The 19,580-nt window shown below is 38.7% G+C and overlaps 2 protein-coding genes across 5 annotated transcripts in view; one reads left to right on the plus strand and one right to left on the minus strand.

Annotated features, from left to right (window-relative positions):
* Positions 1-6,733, minus strand: part of Strn3 (striatin 3) — an 87,370-nt gene extending 80,637 nt beyond the window's left edge. The window contains 1 exon segment of the mRNA XM_047541800.1: positions 6,169-6,733. Within this exon segment, the coding sequence (XP_047397756.1) occupies positions 6,169-6,450 (282 nt within the window). The 5' untranslated portion in view covers positions 6,451-6,733.
* Positions 5,714-19,580, plus strand: part of Ap4s1 (adaptor related protein complex 4 subunit sigma 1) — a 33,828-nt gene continuing 19,961 nt past the window's right edge. Inside the window, exons 1-2 of one of the 4 annotated variants that reach the window (XM_047541807.1) lie at positions 5,714-6,030; positions 18,562-18,763. In XM_047541807.1, the coding sequence (XP_047397763.1) occupies positions 18,626-18,763 (138 nt within the window). In that variant the 5' untranslated portion in view covers positions 5,714-6,030; positions 18,562-18,625. Of the gene's footprint in view, positions 6,165-18,561; positions 18,764-19,580 lie in introns of all 4 variants that reach the window. The other 3 variants (XM_047541806.1, XM_047541803.1, XM_047541805.1) reach the window with 3 other exon arrangements.

Raw genomic sequence — 19,580 nt, forward strand, 5'->3', positions numbered from 1 at the left:
ACAGGAAGTCAGGTGCAGTGGTGCACTCCTGTAATCCCAGCAGCTTGGGAGGTTAAGGTAGGAGGATCTTGAGTTCAAAGTCAGCCTCAGCAACTTAGTGAGACCCTATCTCTAAATAAAATATATATTTTTTAAAAAGGGCTGGAAGGTCTGGGGTTGTACTCAGTGGTGCACCTATGAGGCACTGGGTTTGGTCCTCAGCACCACATAAAAATAAATAAAATAAAGGTATTGTGTCCATCTACAACTAAAATTATTAAAAAACAAAACAAAACAGGGCTGGAGATGTGGTTCAGTGGTTAATTCCTGGTATCAAAACAAAACAAGGGGGGGAGGGGAAAAATATAATAAACATCATTACCCTATGTAAACGTAAAAAAAATAAATAAATAAATAAAAAAAAAAAAAAAAAAAAAAAAAAAACAAAACTAAAAGCAGTACAGAGAAACATTCCCCCAGTCTTAAAAATGAAGAAACCAAATTATGTCTAAGCAAAATATTAACTTAAAAAATCTTTAGGTAGCATCATGTCATTATTATGAATCTGTATACCAGTATATGCACACACAAATTAAAATTTTCATATTTGCTGAAGATTCAGTAGACTCCTAGACAATTTTCTATGTATCAGCTATGCAATATTATATTTTTGTTATCTATGTCATATGTCTGCTAGTTGGTAAACAGAATTTTTATGTACCATAAGCACATTTACTGCATACCAATTACAGAGGAAAATATAAGGATATATTTGCAAAATGTATAAACTAGGCCTGGCACCTCATGGGGGTTCAATAAAACTTTGTGGAAATGTATCCAGGTAGTGTATGCCACATAATATAAGACACAGAATTATATGTCAAATTCCATTTCTATAAAAAAATGTTAAAGGGATAGAAAGGTAGCTTAGTAGTAGACAACTTGCCTAGCAAGCTGAAGCCACAACATAACAGTGATTTCAAGAATAATAATAATCAGGGTGCAGTGGAGTACACCTATAATCCCAGAGACTCTGGAGGCTGAGGCAGGAGGATCAGAGGTTCCAGGCTGGCCTCAACAACTACATAAAATGCTATCTCAAAATAAAAAACCAAAAAGGCCCGAAATGCTAAGTGGTTATTTAAAAAAAAAAAAAAAAAAAAAGGGTGGGGGTGATAAGATGCAGTCTTTGAAATCAGACAAACCTGGCTTCATATCCCAGCTGAAATACTTTACAGCTGGAGGATCTTAGGAAAGTTACTTGCCTCATTTGCAAATAGGAATAATAAATACTTCATAAGGTTATAATGCAGATTGAGTGGCAGTTATAATTTTTATATAACATGAACTGCCAAAATTCATGAATACTCCTTTTTTTTCGAGCCCCAGACCAAATAAACCAAAATCTCTGGAGGATAAGACAAAAATCCTACATATATTTTAAAGTCCCACAGTGATTCTGATGGGCAGTCCTGTTTGAGAAACACTGTCCTAGAACCTTACTGACTATACCTTAGAGGATTCCAAAGTAAAACCTTACAGGATTCCAAGCATCAGAGAAATAATCTGTTGGTATTGTTCCAAGTTTCTAAGACATACCTTTTCCCCAAAATTCTTTATACAGAGAAAAGAAGTAGACTGCAAAGTTACATTTACTTACTTATGTTTTTTGGTCCCAGGGATTGAACCCAGGGACACTTAACCATTGAGCCACACCCCCGGCCTGTTTTTATCTTTTGAGAGAGGATCTTGCTAAGTTGCTGAGGCTGGCTTTGAATTTGCAATGCTGCTGCCTCAACCTCTAAACAGCTGGGATTACAGGTGCCCACAATCCTAAATTTCACTTTAATATCTTTTCCAAAGGTAGGAAAAATATAATTACATATTAAAATTTTACATCAAAATAAGGTATGCCTTAACTTTTACATGTTCATTACTGAATAGTTTCATTATTAGACAGTTTAAAAAATACGTGTAGACAAAAACAGACATGAAGACCAATGGAATAGAAGACACAGAGACAAACACATATATACAGTTATTCTAGACAAAGGTGCCATAAACATACATTGGAAAAAAGATAGCTGCTTCAACAAATGGTGCTGGGAAAAGTGGAAATCCATATGCAAGAAAATGAAATTGAACCCCTATCTCTCACCCTGCACAAAACTCAAAGTGGATCAAGGACCTAGGCATTAGACCTGTGCCCACTAGAAGAAAAAAATAGGCCCAACTCTCCATCATGTTGCTTAGGAACAACTTCCTCAATAAGACTTCAAAAGCACAAGAAGTAAAATCAAGCCAGGAGTGGTGGTGCAAGCCTTTAATCCCAGCGGCTTGGGAGGTTGAGACAGGAGGATCACAAGTAACTGAGTGAGACCCTGCCTCTAAATAGAATACAAAACAGGGCTGGGGATGTGGCTCAGTGGTTGAGTGCCTGAGTTCAATCCCCAGTACCAAAAAAAAAAAAAAAAAAAAAGAATGTGAACAAAGATCCTACGGAATGAAAGAAAATCTTTACCACAAGCACCTCAGATAGAGGATATACAAAAAACTTAACACCAAAAAAAAAAACTTAGCACCAAAAAACCCACCAAATAACCCAATCAACAAATGGGCTAAGGAACTGAACAGACACTTCACTGAAGAAATACAAATGGTCAACAAATATATGGGAAAAAATGTTCAACATCTCTAGCAATTACAGAAATGCAAATTAAGACTACACTGAGATTCCATCTCACTCCAGTCAGAGTGGCAATTATCAAGAATATAAGAAATAGTAAATGTTGGCAAGGATGTGGGGGAAAAAGTTGACTCATACATTGCTGGTGGGATTGCAAATTGGTGCAACCACTCTGGAAAGCAGTATGGAGATTCCTAAGAAAACTGGAATGGAACCCCCATTTGACACAGTTATCCCACTCCTCAGTTTATACCCAAAGAACTTAAAATCAGGATACTACAGTGACACAGCCATATCAATGTTCACAGCACCTCAATTCACAATAACCAAGCTGTGGAACCAACCTAGGTGCCTTTCAACGATGAAAGATAAAGAAAATGTGATATATACATATATATACACACAATAGAATATTACTCATCCACAAAGAAGAATGGAATTACTGCCTTTGCAGGTAAATGGATGGAACTGGAGAATATCATGCTAAGTGAAATAAGCCAATCCCAAAAAAACCAAAGGCCAAATGTCCTCTGATATGTAGAGGCTAACCCACAACAAGGAAAAGTAGGATAGGACAAGAGAAGTCCATTGGATTAGACAAAGGAAAATGAAGGGAAGGGAGGGGTGAGGGGAAGAGGAAGGAGTTGAATTAATCAGACATAACACTCCAATCCTTGTATATAAATACATGACTGCGCATCATGTACAACCACAATAGGATCCTAATTAGAATAAGTTATACTCCATATATGTATATGTCAAAATACACACTACTGTCATGTATTTTTAAAAGAACAAATTAGAAAAAATTATGTTAATGAGTTGGGCATGATGGCACATGCCTATAGTCCCAGATACCTGGGCGGGTGAGGTAGGAGGATTGATTGCTTGAGCCCAGGATTTCTTCCTGGCAACAGCTTCAGACCTTGTAGCCAAAACAAAGAATAATATGTGTAGATGATCCCTGCACACAAGATAGTATGTAACAATGATATGAAGGTGTCTTATTCCCATGTTTCTTTAAGTTTAAGCTTGGAGTATAAATCGAATGATGTTTCACTAAAACCACATCACATTTTCTACATAAACATTCAACACATACATTTTTAAATAGGCATTTCACTTTCTTTTTATAACTGAAGACACTTAAAGCAAATTCAATAATCAACACAAACTTTCTGAAACCCTATTAACTCAGTAAAAAATTTTAAACAAATTCAGCACACACAAAAAACACACAACCACGAACATTTTATTCCAAAAGAATCAGTATTAAATAAGGCAAATTCCTGGGGAAAAAATTAAGAATGTAGAAACACTTTACCAATACTTCGTCAAAACAAACAAAAATATTAAAAATGGGCTGGGGAGATAGCTCAGTCGGTAGAGTGTTTGCCTTGCAAGCACAAAGCCCTGGGTTCGATCCCCAGCACCGCAAAAAAAAAAATAATAATTAATTAAAAATGGTTTTATCAGTATAAAAGTAGATCACCAAGGTGTGGTGGTGCACACCTGTAATCCCACTGGCTCAGGAGGATGAGGTAGAAGGAGGGCAAGTTCAAAGTCAGTCTCAGCAATTTGCAATTTAGCAAGACTCTGTCTCAAAAAAAAATAAAAAGGGCTGGGGATTTGGCTCAGTAGTTAAGTACTCTGGGTTCAATCCCAGATACCAAAAAAAAAAAAAAAAAAAGAAAACCACGCACACACAAGAACAACTAAAAGCAAGCAAGCAAAAAGAATCTTAAATAACTTTTATGATGCTATTAGGGAGAAAATAAATGGAAGGGAAAATAAGAGAAAGCAGGCAATATAGTTTTCATTAATGCAAACGTTTTGTTAATTTAGATATAAGACATTTCTCAGCTCCTCACATTAATGAAACTTAGTAAAGACAAATGCAATTGCTACCTTGAAAACCATTAAAATTAAAACTTATGTAGAGCAGTACAAAGGTCAAAAAAACGGTATTGGAAACTATGGTTAAGTATTATTCAATGGGCCCAAACTCAATGATACTTTTTAAAATAAATGCATTACGACCTTCGCTCTACTCACACAAAAAAGTTAGCAGCATAGTGTCCTAGACAATTGTATACCAACAGAACTCTACAAATCCTAAGTATTTCAAAGCAGCTTATACATAAATCTAAAGAAAACACAGGCAATTTTTACTTAAGTCTTTTGAAAACTACATTTTTAAAAGCCCAACAGTATAGCAACACACAATTCTAAAACACTGAATGGATTCAAAGTGTCAAAATATAAGTTTTACTTTAAAAAAAAAAATTTAATCTTACCCACTTTAATCTAACCTTTCCTCTTTCAACACATTTTCCTAATTATTCACCGTGGGTATGACAACGAACAATAATGCTTACATCCTAAATATATAACAATATGAAGAACAGGTGCAACACTATTTAGATGCATGTTTAAATTTGCCCAGGAAAGAGATTTAAAAATAAACACAATATTCAAAAAAGTTAATCCTTTAAAAAAGATGCAGCAATTTTGAAACTCAAGACGCGAGTCCTAAACTGAGAGTTTCAAAAGTCAGGTATCTCACCCTATCAAAGATTCTCACTAAAAGAAACTAGTCAGGCTCAATAATTAAGGGTCCTAAGAACATTTAACTTTGCTTCACGGGTTGGTATTATGAAACAAATATGTCTTATTTCAAACTAATACTAATTATCTTCTCAATCGTTTCACAAACATCAGTCTTGTTTGGCTTCGTATAAAAAGTAAAGAAAGGGAAGGGGGTAAGTCTAGGGAAGGATACTCTAAAAAGAAAAATTGTGTTAAAAGTGTTGGTAAGTCAGCAACTAAGGAAGAACTAAAGGAAATCCAATAGAGTAAAACTGCACCCCAGGTAAGCAGGAACTTCAGAGTTGACGGTGGGAAATGAAAACTTCCCCGGGTCAACCGCAAGCTGTGGTGCCTGTTAGTAGCCCAAGAAAGAAGCGTGGCTGTCAAAGGGCAACTGCGTACCAAGTCACGGGGGAGGGGGGACCAGACAAGCCTAATCGGAAAAGGGGGGTGGTCCAGGAAAAGGTGATAAGATGCCCATCGCAGCCCATGTCCTCGGATTTTCAATTTCAACAATAATAAACAAGAGCAAACTCAGTACTCAACAGCCCTGCACCGGACTCTCGCAAAGAGCAGCTCAGTCCCAAGGCCGGGAGGCCGGGGAAGGCCGCCTCCGGAGGAGCCCCCGCAGACGCCATACTAAAAGCCAAAATGGCTGCCCCGAGGAAGCCCGCACAGCGTAGCTAGTGAGGGTTGGGGAACAAGCTTCTGCGGGAAAGGGGGAGGGGGACTCTAGGAAGACCCGTCGCAGGACCATCATCCCCTGAGCCGCACAGGTATGTTCCTCTCGACCTCCCAAGGAGAAGGCTCGGGCTGAAGGGAATCCCGGCCCCACATCCACCCCCCGCCACCCCAGCACCGGGCTGGGAACCCCGCCGCGACAGCCGTCCCGCACACCGACCCCAGCAAGGTACCTGCAGTTCGGCCCGCTCCACCTCCCAGTGCGCCCGCTCCATCTCGAACCGAGCCCACTCGTGCTGGATGTAGTGCAGTATCCCCGGGATAGTGTACTGTTGTGGCCGGGACAGCTCGGGGCCTGCCGGGGGACCCGCTCCCTCGGAGGCCGGAGGACCCCCGCCGCCCGCCGCTCCATTCCCCCCGGGCGAAAGACTCAGGTTCCCCCCAGGTCCCTGCTGCTGCCGGGGAGGGGCCGTCATCCCTGGGCCGCCACCACCGCCTCCGGCAAGCTCGTCCATTGTGTGTGGGGCCCCGGCCGGGGCGCAGGGCGAGACGCCGACAGCTGGGGGAAGGGCCGGGGAGGGTGGCCCCGCGCCGACGGCGGGGCGGAGGCCGGACGGGAGAGGGGCGGGGAGGGGGTCGTTGCTATGTGCCTGCCTTGGGTCAGAGCAGGGAGCTGCCGGCCGCCGCCATTACAATCCCTCCTCCATCTGCCCGTCTCACTCACTCACTTTAGGGAAAGGGGGGCCGCGGCGGGAGGGGGGAGAAGGGGCAGGGTTGGGAAGGGGATAGACGTAGGGCCGCCGCTCCCGCACAGCATGCCGGGTAGAGAACGCCGCTGCCGCCGCACGCCTAATAGCCAAATAGAGTCCGGCCTCACCCTACGCAGGCGCACTGAGGACGCAGTCGGTCGCGGTTAGAGGGCGGAGGAGCATGGGCCCCGCCCTTAGGCCCGCCCACAGACGGCTCCGGGAGTTCGGCGTCGGCGTCGGCTTCCCAGTCTGGGGCTCCCATCGACGGGAGCGGGTTGGCCTTTGGGTTGTTTCCTTCGCGTGGGCAGCCCTAGGGCTCGTTTCCCACCCGACGGTGTCGGCAGCGTGCTTGCCTTTAGAGCTGGGGTTAAGCCCGGCTTGTCTCTGACAGCAGCCGATCCTGGATTCCTGACGTTTCCCTTGCATTCCTTGCGTGTTTCAGGCAGTCCCAAAGGGTCAGGCCTCTTTCTGAGCCTGTCACTCGCCCGATCTTCGGTTTTTTTAGCACCAGTCAGTTCCCGAGACTTATGAGATGTTCTTTTTGGGCAAACAGCCCAGATCCTTCCGGACGTGGTGACTGATTCCTAGTCTCCGTCTCGAGTTTGGGCTTTGGTCCCATTTCTGGGCACCCAGCTGCCTGTTGGAACTTGTTCCACTTTGCCTCGGCTCTTCTTTCCTAATCTGGGATAGACTGTGTTTTGGAAGTTTGAGAGAGGAGCAGGAGCAATTAATTCACTATGTAATATATACATGACCACTCAGGATGTAATTTCAAAGAGATAAATTAGTACATCTTATTTTATCGTGCCTGCTTTACTGTTATTAAACTTTAATGAAGGGCTGATGTTGTGGTTCAGTGGTAGAGCCCTTGCCTAGCACAGGTGAGGCACTGGGTTCGATCCCCAACGCCATATAAACTAAACAAAATAAAGGTACTGTGTCCATCTACAATTAAAAATATTTTTTAAAGTTTAATGAAAAGCAGATTGCTATATTTATACATGAAATGAGGTCTTAGATCACAGCACTATTAAAAACCATTTCTCCACATTATTAAAGTACTGGTTCTTCATTTATTAGCGACCACATGTCACCTGCTTATTCAGTCTTACTCGTTGAGGGAAAGGGACTACGGTACATAAAGAACTCAGAAACACACAACATGCTACCTCCAGACTCCTATGCTTATGTACTAAGAAACATTTTGCAAGAGACTATGGTTGTCTGCATGATGATAGCACCAAAAGAAGAGAAAGATGCACACTTAAATTTCCCATGGGTACCTTCAGCTCAAGAAAAAACTGGGATATTAGGAAAGGGAAAGGGCTAAGAAAGGAAATTGTTTCTCTTCCGTTGTGTACTTTATTAAGTAGCACTAGATCCAAACCTACAGCCTAGGAGTCATTCTCATACCTTTTACTCAACGACCACATCCAGTCCTTTCTCCATTTATAACATTTTAAATCTTCCTACCTAAACGCCTCCTCCACCTCCCACAATCACTGGTGCCTGAGTGGTCTTCCTCAAAGGCAGATTTGACTGTCATGTTTAAAATATTTTATTAATCTCCAAATTTTAAAATAAAACCCAAATTTAAGCTGACAAATAAAGATCCTGCAAAGTTGTAAATTGTTCAGTCACCTAATCTTCCATCACTCTATCATGCCAACCCATTTTTACTCTTCAGCCAAACTGGCTTTGGTTCCTCAAATGCATAATGCTGTTTCACTCCACAGTGATCTAACACAATGCCATTTCTTCCATTCCTCCTTCAAAACTCAAGCGTTATTTTCTCCAAGAAGTCTTAGAGATTCCTCAATTAGAGACCATATTCTATTCTTTACTAGTAGTGCCTCATGCTTATATCTACATAAAGACGCTCCTCCCCTTACAATGGGTTACTTCTCAATAAACCCCTCATGCATTTATTTATCAAATGTAAAGAATACATTTGATACAACTAACCTACTGAACATCATAGTTTAGCCAGCCAGTACACTGTAGAGTATCACCAAATATAACTAGTCTGGAGAATGGTTTCTACTTAACATCACTTTTGCGCCTTGGTAATGTTGACAATCTTAAGTCTAACATCATAAATCAGGGACCAGCTTACTTATTACATTATTTAAATAGCGTGTACTGGTCAGTAACGTACCAAACAACTATGAAAGCTAGAACTTCACATTATGAGTATTCAATAAATTTTTGCTTTCAGTTGTGACTCTCCTGTCTCAGCCTCCCCAACTGCTGTGCTCTACCTCTTCAATCATGAGAACACTGCAGTGAGTTTCTCGAATTTTGCCCTCAGTAGATAATGAACTCTCCCAAGCCACATTATCATTTACCACTCACTCAACTGGAATTCCCTCCCTAACCTGTGGCTGAGTCATTTCCTTTCTTCTGTCTCACCTTTGAAACTTCCTATTTGTTCTGTCTTTTAGTTCTGTTCATCCTTCTTCCCTGCCCATAGATTTTTCCAGTCTCAAGATGATCTTCAAGAAAGCCTCTTTATATCTTTGATAAGTTTAGAATTTTAGGGTGTTTTTTTCCCTTTCCCATAGCTAATCTTTAGTACCTGTGTGCTTTTTCTTTTTCTTTCTTTTTTTTTTTTTATTTTGACCAAAGGGATTTGTCTTATTTCATTTACATATATTATGTCAGCAAAGGATGTTAAGGAACTCCAGACTTTTAAATAAGTCAGGAATGGAAAATACTAAGATGTCTTATTACTAAGTATTCCAGTACCTTATATACATAGAGTTTTGACTGTGCCTTTAAGAACTAAATAGCTTCTTGTAATTACTCACCTAAATATGCAGTATATATATCTGCCTGACCACATACCAGGCATCCTTCTACAAAAGAGTTCCAACAGGTTCATAAACACTAATTTAACCATAATTTTTGCATCAGCTGCAAAGGCTTTGACAAATATTCTTATCTCCACAGTTGAAAGAGAAAACTGAGATAAAGAGGCCTTGGTCACCTCAGCAAGTCCTTAGTAGAGTAGAAAGAGGTTCCCACTCAGTGAGTATGTATGTGTATTGGGAAACAAAGTCTTCCTTCACTAAATTGCTTCCTATTATCCTATTGATTACTCAATATTAGTATCTCTGGTTCCCAAGTTCTTTGCATGTTTGAAATTATTTTTAGGTAGTTTAGGTTGTTTCAGAGTGATTCAGTGATGACACTGTGTTTACATTTATAAACAGAGAGCAAACAAATAGTAGGGCCCAGAGGAAGATCTTTGAGTAGACTGACACATGTTCAAAACCAAAGACAAACTACAAACACAAAAGAAGGAAGTAGCTTTGACCCACACCAAGGTTTAATGTACCAAATGAGATCAGACAGCAAGTTCTCATTACAGTAATTGCCTGTGGCTAAGAAAATCACAGCAATACATGTAGGGCACTCAAATTATTCAAATAATATCTTGTATGCAAAAGAAAAAAGGACCTTCAAAGACTACAAAAAAGTAGACACCCAAATCTTTAAGAAACTTAGGATGCTATATAAAATTCTAGTCCAAGTTCATTTTGGAATTGTCTCCTGAGTAATATGAGTCAGAAAAAACTAGGCTATGATAATATTGTATAATAGCTAATTCATAGAGATGTAAAAATTGAAAAGGGGAAAAAAAAAAAGCTTGCCTTGAGCCAAGTCTCTCCTGGACACTGGCTAAGAATGAATAACCAGGTCTATAAACATAATAGCAAAATGACTGGAAAATGTGACTGAATGGGAAACTGCCAAAACTTTCCAAGGTAATAATTTAACAAGCTTGGAAATATGGTTTCTCTCCCATTGTAGTAACAGGGGAGAATGTTCAAAAGAATGATATCAGACATAAATATGTGACCAGGGAATTCTATACTAGAGACAGTGTTCTCTTTGGAGAATATTTTGTTGTCCTTGTTGTTTTGTTTTATTCTGGTGCTAAGGTTGGAACCCAGGGTCTCATGCTTACTAAACATTAGCTTCTACCAATAAGCTACATGTTCCCCGCCCCCAACCCTTGACTTCCTAATTTTTTATTTTGAAAAATTTCAATCATGCAAAAACATAAAAAAAAAATCTAATGAACTCATTGTCAACATTTATCAAGATCTTGCCATTTTTATCATATCTATTGTACTTTTTTCTTCTATGTGAGGAATACTTTAAAGTAAATCCCAGACCTTACACTCTTTCACTGGTATATACTTCTCTAAGAACCTTTTTAACAGCCGGTGATTTCTAGTCATCACCCAAACAATCTACTTGTTTCATTTAGTTGTTATATCTTTAGGATTTTTTGTTTGTTCATTTTGTTTTGCATGTCCCTCACCCACCCCCTTTCTCATGCCATTTAGTTGTTTTGTTTGTTTGTTTGTTTTTCATTTCTTAAGAATTATCCACATTTGGCTAATTACATTCTTATGGTATCATTTATCAAATTCCTTTCTCCTCCATATTTTTTATAAACTAGAAGTTAGGTCTAGAGGCTAGGTTTGATCCAGGTTTTTGAATTTTTTATTTTTGGCAAAATTACTTCCCCACTGGGGGCACAGTGTGCTTCCTATTGCTTTACACCAGGTGGCACCTAATGTCTCGTTATTTCAGTTTTAGCCATGTTACTAAACTTGATTGGCCTGATGTAGCTATGTCAGCCTTAACTAGCTAGCTAGCTATTAATACACACACTGTTCTACCCTTTCAGTGGAGGATCTGCCTTTCTGCCAACAAATATCCACTGGGGGTTCTGAGAAGTTTGGGGTCCTTAATGGTAACTTCGCTTGCACTCACTGCAAAAGGGACTGCTGGGCCTCCTCCCAAGTCCCTCTGTTGTTCTTAGAGTCACATTCATTCCCAGCAGAGCTCTTTCCCTTGGGTAGCGACTTGGTTGTTTTTGGGTTCCTTGGCATTTTGACCCTCACAGTCCTCATTTTCTAACCTCCGCTTCTGCCAGTCCTTACTCTTCATGATCTCTCTCCACCTCTTCCTCTCCTCCTATTGTCCTATTTCTTGGTGCTACCTTAGTTTTTCCTTACCTATTGATGTTCTAGAGTACTTTACCCAGGATGTTTCTTCACCTGGTTTTTATTGACTGTACATGTTTTCTTTTGCTATCCTATTTGCTCTCACTGTTTTTGTTAGGAGTCCACTCCACCCGCCACTACCTTACCTTTCCTCCTTCTTTTGTTTTTAAATTTTAAATTGCCCATACTTTAACCTAAAGTTATCTATTATAGCCCAGCAATTGAAATAGTGATTTTGGCCAGTATTAAAGTAATTGTGACATTTCTTACTTTTCAAAGATTGAAAAATATAAATGAGTGTAAATTTAAGTCTTAAGGTCCTCTGGGTGACACTGGGCTGGGCGCTTGTCTACAGCTTTGATCTCCCATTTACATGTTCACCACTTGTTGCTCTACTTTATTGTGAAATTCAAAATAGAAAAAGTGCTTCTGGGCAAAGGGCAGTCAAGAAGGCCACCGGCAAGGCTGTGCTCTACCCTGACACCTGATCTGAATCAGAATAGTACTAAGTTCAGATATGGGTCTGAAAACTTGCCTCAGTGAGCATTTGTCTAGTATATTTTACTTTTTGGAAGTAGAAAGGAAAATTAGCTCAACTCCCTGAAGAGCAAGTCAGACTTATGGATTTTGAAAATGTTAGCTATAATCACGAATGTAGAGAATGTAGCAATTTGACCTTTACTGTACTCAATTTTCACGATTATTTAATTGAGCCATTTCCTAAGCATTGTAGGCTCTATCTTGATATCAAAAAAAGTGAATAATCTATTAGAATTGTGCCTTTTGAGATAAGCTCCAGGGTCAAGACTGAAACATCAAAATATGCATACAAGCCAATAAAATTTTTGTATAGAGTACAACTGGCCAGAGCTAGATTTACACTAGTGAATGGGGAGGGAAATGTGCTTCCATGGTCCTTTTACATCCATCACTGAATTACTAGTCTTGAGGCAAACCCTAAGCATTGGTGAGAACACAGACTAACTAAAATTGGTCCTTCCTCTACCATTTTACAGAGTAACCTTTGGTAAGTATATTTTCACATCCTTAATGTGGAGATAAAAACCATCTCTAACTTGCAGAGCTGTTAGGGAGGATTCAATGAATGTGGGCAAAGTGTTCAAACAGCACCTGGCACTTAAGCAAGCACTGAGTGAACATTGTCTACTGTTTTCCTCTCTTCCTGAGATGGGGAGTTGAGTCACATTAGCACAGTATTTGGGAGTCTATTCTATTCTACTATTTGGGCATCTTCTCTCCTGGTTTATTCTGTCATGTATTTATATCCATATTCATTCATGTATATTTATTTTATACTTTGGATTATACTCCAATATTGTGTTGTTCAAATTGTTCTATCTTTGAATGGGAGCTCTTCCAGATTGATCCGTTGGCCTATCTGTATCTTTTTAACAGCTCTTTTGAGATATAATTCACAAACTCTAAAGTTCACTCAAAGTGTACAACTTAATAGCTTTTCTTATGCTCACTATATACAACAATTCTTACCCATCCCTTACCTCTTAGATATTACTCTCTGAACCCTGTCCCCAACCTGAATCCTCTTGATTGTCTCTTTAGATTTGTCTCCTTGGGATATTTCATGTAATGGAGTTATACATTATGTCATCCTTTTTGACTGGCTTTTTTCACTCAGCAAAATATTTTGAAGGTGAATGGATCTGGTCTACTTTTCGTGTGTGTGTGTGGTGCTGGGGATTGAACCCAGGGCCTTATGCATGCAAGGCAAGCATTCTACCAACTGAGCTACATCCCCAGCTCAAGTCTGGTCTACTTTTAATCTTTACCTATTTATTTGTTTATTTTTCATAGTTGTAATCTATATGAATGTAGAATTTGGTGTTCTGATTTTGTGACTTTATTTTTTTATACATTTTCCCATTCTTCTGCATAGTCTGTTTATTTGCCATTTCCTGTTCTTCATTTTTAAAAAGATTTTTGTTTAGTTGTCAAAGGACCTTTATTTTATTTATTTATATGTGGTGCTGAGAATTGAACCCAGTGCCTCATCCATGCGAGGCAAGCACTCTACCACTGAGCTTCAACCCCTGCCCCTTCTGTTCTTTATTTTAATGATAAAAGACACCATGTTGGTATTCATTTTGACATATAACAATTCTGGATTGTTATCTGAGCTTGCAATATCTGGGCTTGTTCCTTGTTGTTATGAACATTTTTGTGCATATAGATTTTGAATTACACCTTAGGATAAATTTTCAAGGCTGGAATCTGCTTTTTTTTTTTTTTTTTTTTTTTTTTTTGCTGTACTGGGGACCGAACCCAGGGCCTTGTGCTTGCAAGGTAAGCACTCTACCAACTGAGCCATATCCCCAGCCCTCAAGTTTTTGAGTCTATAGCCTCCTAACTTCCTGGCCATCAGAATATCTTCCCTGGCCTTGTGTATTATTGAATGCAAAGAATTTGTAAACAGGAAGTTCATACCTGCTCCCTAACACTCCCCACTTTGGTCTGAGCATACTCTTTCTTATTGTCTTACTTCAGTTTCATAATTATCATAATTATTTGATCTTCCTCCTCCTTGATGATTACTAACCAAGATAGGTGCTTACAGCATTCATCTCCAGTTCTACAACATGTATCTCTCTCTTGAGTCTCCACATTGTTTGTTTTGGCATTATATATTTTAGAGTAGAAACATACTTGTACTTCTCCATTTTTATTACCACTGTGTAATCCTATAATTGTAAATTGTGTAATTGTTAATGAGCATGCAGAAAAATAAAGATGTATTCAAGTCTTTAGGTGCCTTCAGCTGTTCTATTGAAAGTTTGCATCCTAATAAGTGTCAATTCAGCATGTCCTTGTTCGTCATCCTTGTTCTTGAAGTCATTCAGAAGGAATGCTGGTCTTGTAAGATGGAAACCAATTTGATCCCTTGGTTTAAGATCTCATTGGGATCTTTTTACATCTCGTTTTACCACTTAATGCAGCCAGGGCATTTGAAGGCAAAGGTTTAGCCATGGGTATCTTTGAGATATTTTTTTTTCTTTTACCTGGCAGTTGAAATCTAAGGTATATTATTATAATTTTTAACTATCATAAAGTTGGTTTTTAAAACAACTTTGCTGAAAGGGAATAAAAGGAAGAATAGTAATCTTAGCTTTTTAGTTACCTACTATAATTTACTGGCAATAATTTGTAAGGAGAATAAAAGTAACACTTAATACCAAATGATTAAACACCAGGGACAGTGTTGCAATCCCGCCCACAGTGTAGTGAGCTTATCTTCCTTGGAAAGGGAGTAAATGACCACAGGCCTCCCCCACGCTCAGCTGTCATATCCCTGGCTGAGCTGGTCTAAATAACATCCTGTTCTGCACAGTGAATGAACACTTGCAACCCCAGGCTTTGCCACCTGGGGCCTGGCTCTTTATAGCATAGGGTTTGGAATTATGTGCAACCACCTGTCTGATAGGGCTTAGGAAATAAGAGATGTTGGGGTCAGGGTGTAGCTCAGTGGTGTCGGGTGTTTACCTAGGATGCGCAAGACCCTGGGTTCAATCCCTAGTACCACAAAAAAGAAAAAAGAACTGGGTGCATACCTGAAATCCCAGCAGCTCAGAAGGCTGAGACAGGAGGATTGCAAGTTCAAGGACAGCCTCTGAAATTTAGTGATGGCCTGTCTCAAAATGAAAATAAAAAGGTCTGGGTATGTAGCTCAGTGGTAAAGCACTCTTGGGTTCAATACCCAGTACCTTCTCTGCAAAAAAGGAATTGGGAGGGCAAAAAATAATAATATAAAATTTATGACAAATACTATTCTATAATGTTGTTTCTACTGGCAGCAAGGAAGTAATAGCTAAGTTGCAAATAAACCCTTGGGAACTTTTAGACCTTTTGCTGAAAGCATGTGATCTCCTGTCACTCTCACACCTCACTAGTAGTCATCTAACGAGTTCAGAAAGACCTAGCAACTTTGAGTAACACATGGCCTAGCAGGTATGTGGCAAAGCTATGACCTGAGAGCCAGGTGTGTCTTACTCTAGTCTAAGCTTTTAGGTGACACATTCTTCTTATCTCAAGCAAGCAAAAACCTCAAAGAAAAATACTTGGTGTTGGACTTGACTTAGCTCTTTTGTCCAGTGTGCAACTAACTAGACTTTTTCTCAGTAATAGAGTACCCCGGGTTCTGTACTTTTCTGGGATTTTGATTAGTCCCATAACAACTCATTTGCCAAAAGTATAATTCTTCCATGCAATCTGCTTATTTCAGTAGGGCTTAGTTTACCATGGATTATTAGCTTCACTGTCAAACAGACATGAATGTCTCATCAAAACAGATATTTAATGTTTTATACTTAAAGAAGTTGTAAAGTAGATCAAGCCCTGTTGTCATCCACTACCTGGTGTTCTAACAGCTGAGTCTTTTGCACACTGACTCTTCGCAGACATCTTCCATTATTAAGATAGCTGTAAATGCTCACCTGGGGTGACCAAGCCCTGTAGTGATCTTTCCCGCTTTCTCTGTGTCCTAAGCAAAAGAGATTGAGAAACCAAGCTGCTAAAAAATGACAGCAATATTTGTGAACAAGTAGTAAGTATATATCAAAATCAGATTTTTAGGAAGAATCCACATTGGTCTGTATGCCACATTTGTTCTATACCATTTCATTCATTTATTCTAATACAGATATAATTTGTCTTATGCATACCAAGGAAGATAAAAATTAAAAATCATGGAAGTCAGTTTACTTTTCAAGGACTTTACTAACTTTCCTATTCTGTTCAGCATTCTCAACCTGGATACCAGATAGGTATCTATGGATGTCCTGAGGTTGTTTAACATTTAGGCATATACCTTTTTGTGCATTTTCCTGAAAAAGTTGCATTAACTTTATTTGTATTCTCACAAGGATCTATATTCTGGATTATACATCCATATTATAAAAGAAGACACTACAGTTCATGGATTATCTAATAGTACACTTATGTAATGAATAAATATTAATGCTTATAATATCTTGACACAAGGTTAAAAAAAAAAAAAAACAGACAAAGTGGTGTTGGCCTGTGATCCCACCTACTTGAGGCTGAGGCAGGAAGATCACAAGTTTCATGCCAGCCTGGGCAACTTAGTGAAATCCTGTCTCAATATTAAAACTAATAATAATTTTAAAAAGTGATGGGGGTATAGCTCAGTCATAAAGTCCCCTGGGTTCAATCCCCAGGATGAAAAACAAGGAAAGACAGAAATTGTCATAGACCCGAAGAAACAAGAGACATGACAGTGGTATCCTGGATAGGATGCTGGAACAAAAAGAAGACATTAATGGAAAAATTGATGAACTCCAAATATATTTGGGAGTTGAATTAATAATAACCAGTATTGGTTTCTAAGTTTGGACAATGTGCATGTGGAATGCTAACAATGGCTAAGAGCAAATTTTCTATAAATATAAAATTATTACAAAATTTTAAAGTTCATCTAAGAATTATTGTTAACCTTGTTTTTCATGCTGATTTTCAGTTATTATAGAATGTGAATGTGATAGACAAGCCAATAAGCCAGCTTTCATGCTTATGATGAAGGAAGGATCACCTGTTGGTCAGCATTGTAGTCATTTGTATTTATTAGTTCAAAATCTAAATTGAGTGTAAATGGAACAAACATGAGATTCAATAAAACTGAGTAGGGCTGGGGAGATAGCTCAGTTGGTAGAGTGCTTGCCTCGCCAGCACCACAAAAAAAAAAAAAAAAAAAAAAAAAAAAAAAAAAAAAAAAAAACAAATAAATAAAACTGAGTAGAAGAAAAATCACTAGCATGAACCCCTGAATGATAAGGATGAGTTAGGGATGTTGTGGACCCATGTGTATACTTGGCCTGTGACAGACAGCCCACTTCTGGCACAGAGTAATGCAGTTATTTTAGGTGTCTTAACACCCTTAACCTTCACTTTGCTAGACCTAAAAGGAAGGACAACAGAAGTACCTGCCTCAAAGAATTGTGAGAATTAAATAATATTTATAAATTGCTTAGCATAAGATTTCATAGGACTTGTTATAGGTCCTTATTAGAGCTTTTAACAAATGGTCAATATTACTTACTATTTGTTTTTTTTTTTTATTGAAAGCAAATGGGATACATGTTGTTTCTCTGTTATTACTTACTATTTGTATTTCTACCTCTTAGGAAATAATAACTTCACTCTAGATCTTATCTTCATTACCCATAAAATAAAGCCCACACTCCTTAGCATGATTTCTAAAGTCAATTTCATCATTTTTCTGAGACCTTTCTTATTGCCCTCTGAACTGAAACCACAGTGAACTTTCCAGAGCTTTCATATCCTTTTTCTCAACCTCAGAGTCTCTCCTAGGTCATCCTTCAAGAAGTTGCTTAAATTTCCCCTCACTGGGATGTCTTTCCTAACTCTCCTGGAACGTTCCTTGCTCCTTCCCTATGTGCTCCCAGGGAAGTGCACAGGCTCTAGTTATAACTCATCCCTTTGTATTGCTGATATTTATTTCTCTGACTAGCACCTTTATTAGGTGCAAAGTTGGAAGATCAAAAACATCACTTCTTCACCTCTCTATTCTTATGGTACTTGACCCAAAGTTGGTGCCCAGCAAAACAGATGAATAAATTGAGTGAATATGAGTAGAGGTATGTAGATGCTCAAATGTGATTCAGAAGATGGTTAATGAAAATCTGTTTGGTTATTACTTATTAATACCTCATTTAGTTTGTAGAAATGAAGATCAGTATTATTGAATGATATTTTATTTGCTTCTGGTTCATCTATAGAACAGACTTAATATGATTCTTTGAGAAATTTAATTGTACCTTTCTGTTGTTCTTTTCTCCTCCAGGTTCCAATTACAACCATAACCTTAACTTTTAAACTATATTTGAAAAAATATTGACCAGGAAAAAATGATAAAATTTTTCCTTATGGTGAATAAACAAGGGCAGACCCGACTTTCTAAGTACTATGAACATGTGGAGATTAATAAGCGTACACTTCTAGAAACAGAAGTCATAAAGAGCTGTCTCTCTCGATCCAATGAACAGGTAAGTTTCTGACTCTCTCTTTTATCTCTGCAGTCAACTCAGCCTTGACAGATACGTTATTACTTAGTCTCAAGGGCCATCATCATTTTCTCTGAACTATATTCCTTGGACAGTTGTTAGGGAAAATAAGGAATTAAATACAATGAAGACCAAAGGAAGCATAGCTCTCTTTATATCTCCTTAAGAGAATAAAAATAAGGAAAATCAGAAAAAGTCTTGGGTTGTTATTTTAGGTTAGATATTTGTCTCAGTACACCATGAAAGTAGCAGCTAAATTTACTCCTGCTAGTAGATGTAATCTTTTTTTGTTCATATGAATTCAGCCCTTGGAACTGTTAGGGGTGCCTGTAGCAGGTGGCTTTCTGAAAGCCAAAAAATGAAGGTCAGGTGACAGACATGGAGGTGAATACTCAAGACCTATTTTGTATGAAGGATAATAATATGACTGTAGTGTGGAAGACAATTTGTATCTGCTCATCATTCTTGTAAATATACCACCAATGATTTAAAGGCAAAATAAACTTAATTTGTACTATTTTATTATGTAGATGGGGGAAAGGAAGTTAAAAATTCATGTGAAATTGCAAATCTATCTATCCTGCCAGAATTTGGAGATTAAATAAAATCATTAGAATTTAACAAATAGGAATATGGTGGGGGTGGTCTGAGGCTCGACCCAGGACTTTGTGCATGCTAAGCACACACTCCTCTGCTGAGCTTCATCCTAACCCACAAATAGGAATTTTTAAAAACGAGTCTATTTTCACAAGGAGCTTTACTTAGAGAATTATTAAATCCAGGTCCTAAATGTCAAATC

The sequence above is a fragment of the Sciurus carolinensis genome, chromosome 2 (genome assembly GCF_902686445.1).
Source record: "Sciurus carolinensis chromosome 2, mSciCar1.2, whole genome shotgun sequence".
NCBI classification, from domain to species: domain Eukaryota; kingdom Metazoa; phylum Chordata; class Mammalia; order Rodentia; family Sciuridae; genus Sciurus; species Sciurus carolinensis.